Raw genomic sequence first — 8,222 nt, 5'->3', positions numbered from 1 at the left:
CTGGATTCAATCATGTCTGGAAACGGAGGAGGTAATTTTTTTGTAATCACGGCTGCTAAATGGAACAAGAGAGAACAACGCGCCCGTGAGGTGCGCGAAGAGAACTACACCATCAGGGTGGAGGTTTTCCAGTGGAGAGATGCTCAGTTAAACACGCTGCAGTCCGCAATTATAGATATTAAGTGTGAGACGCAGGTGGATCAATACGAGCCTGCTGTTTGACCTTCAGCAGCTCGTCCGCGCTGCTGCACGCTCGCTTTCTCAAAGCTGATTTTTTCACCTCGACAGAAAACCTTTTCACATTATTTACTAATACAGTTTGATGGAGGCTGTTTTTCTGGCCAGATTGTTCTTATCGGATTTAGAAACAAGACAAATGGATTCATGAATAAGATAAATCAAGAGCAATATTGAAAGTCTTGTGGACGCTGCCATCTGTATGCCAGACTCCTCTTAAAATAGTAACATGACAATGGAAAAAGATGGCACAGATTGATGTTTTATTCAACAGCACAGAGAGCCATTACTTTAGACTGAAACAAACAGCACACACACAAACTTCCTTCGCAATCTCACTCTGCACATGTTCTGCAAATATTCATATGACGACCTGATGAAATGTCTGTGTTGTGGTTTAAGTTTTGCGTTTTTTATGTGTGGAGTGAGGGGGTGATCTGAGATCCGACTTCATCAGCAACAGGTGACACAGTGAGAAGCGACGCTGCATCAGGCGCGGGAGTTTCGCTCCTCTTCTTCGTTCTCCAGGAGGTAGGCTGGCTTGTATCGCTTCACCCCCCTCCCATCCACCACCTGCAGGGACGTGTTCCGACAGGTGTTGTCCATACTGCCCAGTGAAGTGTACCTGCAGGTGGACAGAGAGGGTTCAGACCAAGATTTCTGCACTTCAGCTGTGATGTTGTGTCAACCGGAACAAGTGGAGGGTACAGAATGAGGAAAAGATTGCATGTGTCCTTACCCTTTATCATAGAGGATACAGTAGGGCACATATAACGTCCTCAAGAACGACCAGATGTCGTGATACGTCCAGTCCTGTAGAGCGTTAGGAGACATAAAACTTCATTGGTTTGGGATTGATTCATGATTAGTTCAGTCTAGGGGAAGTCCTCCTCTGTGGATTCCTTTGCGATTCATACACATAAATTATTGTACAATGAGGTCAACTGCTGAGCATCCGCCCACAGTGTATGTATCACATGTCCCACTGCGGCTGTCACAGTGCGAACACTAACAGCCATTCTTAAAGAATTTGTCATTTCTAAATAAACAAAGAAATCTAAACTAGAGCAGGTAACATCGTGTTTCTGCTCATGTGCATCTAGTTTTCAGAAAACATATGAGAAGAGAAACAGCATCAGAGGTTTCTGCCTACAAAAGATGGACTTTGTCATAAAAACCTGCACAATGTAGTTCAGTCCAGCACAACAGACCTGCAATAACTTCTAGAATGTGAAGCTTTTAATGTTAAATATCTGCTGACAATGTGCTACAGAGGTGTTGACTCACAGCACCGGTTTATTCTGAGGTTATATTGGAAACCACCATATTGTGCAGGTGTACCTGCTGTTTGTATGTCTGTGAGGGGCAAAATATTGGACCCAAAATATTCACAATATCATTTAAAGCTTCACAAATGCAGTATTACTGCAGGCCTGTTGACGTGCATTAAACTGTGCAGGTGTTATGATATGTTGTTCACACCCCTGTAGATCTGCACTCTGGAACTTCAGTCGAGATGACAAATAACATTAAGTGTAACAAGGGGAAATTGCCTGGCTGGAGCAGTGAAAACAGATTTGTATTACCAGTCAAAAAGCAGTTTCTCCTGCAGCACTACACACCCTGTAACTTTACAAATGTGGGGAAACTGAAGGACTGCTTGGTTCTTATTTTTATAATTAATGCCTGCAGGTGCTCTTAAGATTTAAAATAAAATCAGGTGTGTCTGGCTGTCACTAAAGGTTAACTTGTGATTTGATTATATGTTGATTTATTATGCATAAGTGAATGATCTTACATGGTATGATTTAGTGCTTTTTTATCCCAAAAGTGAGAAAAATACAGTAACAGTGACACACCGAGACATAATGAAACAGCACATTGATGCAATTTGTGTGTGAGTCTCACTAATAGCGGGTTGACTCTCATGTAGTCTGGCCAGCCGGCATCAGTGGGACACATGGGGGTGAGTGTATGTGAGTATGGGTCACTCCTCCTGGTCCCCATCAGGACGGCTTTGAGGTCCGGCCTCCTCTCCTGCACCTCACACAGCGCCTGCCGTATACTGCCCTCCACAGAGAACAGCTCCAGGTCGTATCTATGGGAGACACGTCGCCAAATAACGAGCTGCTATACTGTGACATAGAAGACTGGGAGGCTTTTTTAACTTAATATACAACTATCTGGACTGCTGACACTGCTTACGTATTAAAATACATCAAATTAATTTGTAAAAAACTATAACCTGAAATGTGCTTAATGACAGTATCCAATAGGCTAGATTGGTAGTTCACCTTTTTGTTGTGTCCTGAAGGAATCTCTCCATTTCTGGGAATGGAGAAACAATACGGATGTACAGAGCTTTCACCTTGGCTTTATCATCTGGATACCGTCTGAGAGCGGCAGGAGAGAGAGAAAAAGAAAGAGAGAGAACGTGTAAACAAAAACATAAAGATAAATAAGTTCCTGTTAATCCTCATCACCCTCTCTCACTGTCCACTCGAGAACAGTCCAAACAGTGGTCTGTGTTGTCCAAGATTTTTCTGCAGTTGCTGCTGAACTTCTTACTGTGACGCCCCACTGTGCAGAAGTGGTATCATTATTTTCCTTTTCATTGGAATCTACGTTTCATCATTCCTCTCTCAGGCCATTTGTTTTCGTCCTGATTAAATAATCATCATCGTCGTCGCCCCTCTTGTTACCGTTTCAGTGCTGCGTAGTAGAGATGCAGCAGCGCCGTGCAGTCTTTGCCCCCGTTGAAGCCGACGCAGACCTCCTCTGTCGAATACTGATCCAGTGCAGCCTCTATCGTTTTCAGTGCAGACATAACTTTCTCACCCAGCGGTGTGCCTGTGGGAGAATGAAATCCACAGCGAGAGGACATTTTACAGCGAATGTACAGTGGTTAAAATGTGTTTGTTATGATCTAAACTATCCCTCATTCTTATGTCAAATTCAGAGTGAAAATATCTGCTTGTCTTATTTTATTGACGCTCGATTCCATTCTCTGTTCAGTCTCATGCCAGTTGTATTCTTTTTAATAATCCACTATGATTTTATGGAGATAATTACTTCAATCTTTTTGCTTCCTTTATTGGTCCCAGTGCCTGTGTAAAGTGGAGTTCTCTGCAATATTCATTTTATATTAAGTTGACATAGTTTAACTATCATCTTCCACCACCCTCCCCCTCCTCCTCCTCCTCACCGTTGTTGGCCAGTGTGTACACCTCAGCAGTGGCGATGGACACCGGGTCAGTCACTAAGGGCACCACGCTACCCTTGGGCAGCTTGTCTAACAGCTGTGCCCGGGCTTTGTCCACCTCCTCCTGGCTATCTGAGTCCAGGACCAGCCTGACTCTGTGATAGTTGCTCAACCAGTCGGGGTAGGAGCCCAGAGCCACCTTCCGGCCCCATTCAGCCTGCAGTTTGGTCAGCACAGGGGCGATCTCTGCTTCATCTGCATCCACAAACACCTAACGCAAAAATGTTCAGTTAGCTTCCTTATGCTTTCAAAACACAGCAGTCAAGTGGATTTATAAATAATAGATATGGTGACGGTGTTACCTCGCGAGAGTGAAAGGTGGTCCCCGACCCAGCGAAGAGGTGCTCCAGCCCACTGAAGGCCCTCTCCATCAGAGATGGGATCCCAGGAAAGATGAACACATTACGCACACTGACCTGGGAGGAGGAGGTAGACACATCATCCAGTGAAAGAATGTGTGAGCCCAACAGTTAATGTTCGACCTGAACCTACGGGTTAGCTCTTTCTGTGTGTATTTAATGTTTAAAACTTGTAATAACATGTATTTCAAGGTAGTCAGCATCTAGAAACTAACCTTAAGTCTTTCTTGTATATACACAGTGTTTAGGGCAGTCAAACTGTTCTTATTTATAGGTCTGTTGCTGTGAATCCTTTTAGTTCTACTTGAAAGTGTGTTTTTCCCTAAATTTGATCAGTGGTCAATTGCTTTCCGTCTGATCTGATGACTTCAGTATGTCAGGGAAGCCACATAAAGTTTGTTAAGGAGTTAACAAACACATTTATGTAGCTACATCATTTCATTTCTGCCACTAATGACTCATTTTAATTCTAAATAAGTACATATTTGTATTTTGTCCATCTATACTTGAAACTGTTCAACATAAATATAATCAAAAGGTACTCAGATGTCAACCATACAGAGTGCTATGATCCTCATTAAGGAAGAATATAGACATGTGGTGTTTGAATTTCAGCGAACTGCAATACAAATACTTGCAGGTGTGTATTCCTTGCACTGCTGTTTTCTGTAATTGTCCGATGCAATTATTTTACCCACTGCGAGAAGCTGCTTGTCACTGCAGTGCCTGGATAGCAGTTGAAGCTGTCTTCCGAAATAAACCCAGAACAGGACGGAGCAGACAGAACCAGGTATGCACCGATACCTCCTTTTTTCAGACCAGGCACAAGTGCTTACATTTGGGTACTTGTCAATGTAACAGAGATTTCTTGTTGATTCCACCTGCCAGGCTAATAATATATTCATAAATATATATATGTATATATATATATTGTCAGCATTGTGCCACTGCAAGGGGATTGTACCAATCAGCTGTGTATAGAGATTACTTTCATATTCAGACACCAAATATTCCCAGAGCCCACTTCTGCTTGATGAGAGACTGTTTGGTAACATGGTTTCTATGATGTGGTGACAGCTGGGAATTTTATACCTTGGCCCGAGCACACTGAGAAGACCATGAAATCCTGTATTATTTACAACTGACAAAGGTTGGTCATCAAGAGCAATGTACTGGGTAGAAGCTTCTATTGTTTTTGCTGCCCCTTGGTTGTGTCTGTAGATTTTCTCTCGCTTCTCCAATGTTTACTGCAAAGTTGGTTGTTGCTGACATTGCTCCTCCTCCGCCTACCTGCTCAACTGACGAGAGGTTAAAGCCGCATTGCCATAAAGCGGTATTGGGTGCTGTAGTATCGAAGAAGTTTTATGAGTACAATTACGAATACATGAGCACAGTATCAGACCTGATACTATTATCGGTGCATCCCTGGACAGAACATTATGTGCCTGTGAGTGAACATCTTCCTGAGAGTTGTGTCAGCTAAACAATTTTTATTTGCCCCAGAAAGCCTACTGAAAAGGTAATACACAGCACAGCAGATATTTGGGACATCAATTTCAATAAAGAGTGCAGGGAGTCAGTGAGTAGGTGGTGGGTACTGATGCTTTATAGCTTCTGTATAATTTGATCTAATTTAGTGTTTTATGACAACATGATTTACTGCATTTACCAACTGCCGATTGATGAAAGAACTAATCTCCCTCCATCCTGCGTTTACTCACCACTGGGTAGCGTTGCGGTTGTCCGGTCTGAGGGTCAGTTCCGTAGTTGAGTTTGGCTGAGCGAGGCACCATGGCAAGCTTCATAGCAGCACTGTTCTTATCCACCACCCCAAAGAATTCCTCAACCAGCTGGGAGAGCTCAGGGTGAGGATGTAAGTCCTCTTGGAACGCCATGGCGATGCTCTCAAAGGTGACGTCGTCGTGAGTGGGGCCTATGCCCCCTGAGGTGATGATGTGTGTATACTGAGGCGAGAGGAGGGCCACCTCCTTGGCAATGACCTCCTGTGTATCTGGTATGACTGTTATGCGCTGCACAGACACTCCAAGCTTCCTTAGTGCTCGTGTCAGAAAGGCACTGTTGGTGTCCACTGTGTGACCCTGGGAGACCAAAGACGAGAAGAGACACTCACTCAGCTACAATCCGGTATCTCCATCATCAATTGAACGTTACATTCAAAGACTTAGCAATGACTCCAAGGTCTTTCTTCATGTCATTTCAATGACTCACAGTGGGCATGTTTTGAGGGTGATACATGACATTGGACAAAACCAAAGGCTTCATGTTTAAATCACGATCATGTCAAGTCCAGAAATAATGGTGAACTTGTCATTTTAAAACTGAGCACTGCTGCCACATCAAATAACCATCATAGATTTTCCTGAGGCGGTCCACAGAGCTGAGGCATACTGATGAATTAGGGTGTGATGTTAGAATGTATATTTTAATAAAATTGTACTTTCAAGTGTGCAGATTTATTAGAAAAAAAAGAAGGATATATTCAACAAACCCACAAAGAATGTCTCTGTTCAAGGATTCTCAGTGGGATACTGTGAATCGTACGAATACAGCTGAAAAGTCAAACAAACCAGGAGCATTTATCAACAATCACCTTGAGAATCTCATCTCCAATGATGAGAATTGCTGCAGTGGGAGCATCCCCGTTGGCTGCAAAGGACGGACTGGAGCCCTGGTGGTTTGTGGACATGGTTGCGTTGCTGAGCTGAGCCGCCAGTCTCCTCACACGCACCACTGCTCTACTCAGCTTGGGAAAAGCAGAGCTGGAGGACAAAATAAAAACGCTTATGACATTGTTCATTGCACTTTCTGCATGTACATTTTGCTTTCAAGTGTGCATCTGAATATCTGTGAACTGCATATGTCTATTCAGGTATCAATAGTGGGCAAAGCCACGAATCTCCCAAGTCAAGAGCAATTCTGTCATGATATACAGTACAATGCAGTGTATCTTAGCTTTATTTTTTAATGCGTTCTCAATATACTTTTTGGTGCTATTGTGATGACCCATAATGACTATGAGGATCTGTGAAGTCCCCTTTGAATCTTACATCAACATGAAGAATCCATGTGGAGCATTCAGAGCGTTTCATTTAAGTTCAGGCCCTCTTCTCCTTCATAACTTGCCTCCTAGCAGTGAGGATCTTGAAAGGAGACACAAATTAGATAAAGGGGAAAGTTGCATAAGACATGACAGATAGTACATCAACAGACAATAACTTCTTGTCAATTGTTTCTTCACATGCGTCGACTGGAAGATCTTGGAGTTGAAGTTTAATAGTGCAAGTTGAAAGTGAAGTAGAGATGATGAGATGTATTTAGGATATTGCACTTGAATGATTAAATTCATTGATCTCTAGGGAAAAACGTTCTTTTTATTCAGTGTTTTATATCCATGCACCTTCATGCTGGATAGCCAAGCTGTAAACTGTTGGAGGTCTTAAGAACTGACAAACACTAAACAAAAACATGCTAATAGGCCTGAAGACAAACTGGCTGACGTGGACATGCAGTGAAGAAAACTTCAATATTTGCGAGGAACTGAGAGGAGGTAGAAAATGGATCAAAGGTTTAACGGACAGAGTGCAGCGGTCAAACGAGACAACGTTGACGTACAGACAGAGTCAGTGGACGTTCGTGGCTGTCTTTGCCTGTGTTAACGCTAGCCTTCACGTTGAATGTATTCTATAAGACTTATCTAACGGACGTATTCTATAGGACTTATCTCACTTGACCGCACTTTATAATACTGTCAATTAACTGACTGACGAAATAGTGAAATTGCCCTCATGCACATTCGTTCGCCTTCATAAAAACAAGCACAAATGACGGATAAAGGTCAATCAAAGTGTCAGGTACTTTAAAATGTGGCAAGTCTCCGTGCTAGGTTACTTGACGTTAAGCCATTGTTGGGGGCACGAGCAGCAAGCATTAGCATTCAAATAACGTGCACTTAGAGAGTGGCTAATGTTTTGTCTGTACTGCCGATTTCTCTCCACTACCATACACTGAGTAGAAACACACAATAAACGGTTTTTATAATTGGTTAAGCGAGCTCATTAAATAGGGGGTAACTTACTCCTGAGCCGCACTTGTCCTCGTTATATATCCGACGGCTTGTGGCTACATGTCACTCAAAAACATGTCCTTAGCCGCCCAATCACAAATTAGAAAATGTTTCCCGAGACGTCCGAGAGCCAATCACGTTTACAGAAGTGGGTCTTAACGGCCATCCTGTCTGTGTACGCGGAAGTGACTGAAGTAAGTGCAAGAGTAAACAAATCATTGCGTAGCCATATATGTCGTTTGGCCAAATTCAATACGATAAGTTTTGGCTAACCGAAATA

The 8,222-nt window shown here is 42.9% G+C and overlaps 1 protein-coding gene across 1 annotated transcript; it reads right to left on the bottom strand.

Annotated features, from left to right (window-relative positions):
- Positions 1–487: 487 nt before the first annotated feature.
- flad1 (flavin adenine dinucleotide synthetase 1) lies at positions 488–8,221 on the bottom strand. The gene is made up of 11 exons (XM_041942772.1): positions 7,955–8,221; positions 6,927–7,019; positions 6,470–6,638; positions 5,580–5,957; positions 3,802–3,915; positions 3,443–3,710; positions 2,940–3,087; positions 2,532–2,630; positions 2,146–2,335; positions 977–1,050; positions 488–862 (listed from the first exon to the last, which is right to left on the bottom strand). Exons 2-11 carry the CDS (start codon positions 6,932–6,934, stop codon positions 727–729), a joined length of 1,584 nt encoding a protein of 527 aa, XP_041798706.1. The 5' UTR covers positions 6,935–7,019; positions 7,955–8,221; the 3' UTR covers positions 488–726.
- Position 8,222: the final 1 nt, after the last annotated feature.

Source organism: Chelmon rostratus, chromosome 8 (assembly GCF_017976325.1).
Source record: "Chelmon rostratus isolate fCheRos1 chromosome 8, fCheRos1.pri, whole genome shotgun sequence".
Lineage (NCBI taxonomy): Eukaryota > Metazoa > Chordata > Actinopteri > Chaetodontiformes > Chaetodontidae > Chelmon > Chelmon rostratus.
This window is presented reverse-complemented; position numbering and strand designations above follow the sequence as displayed.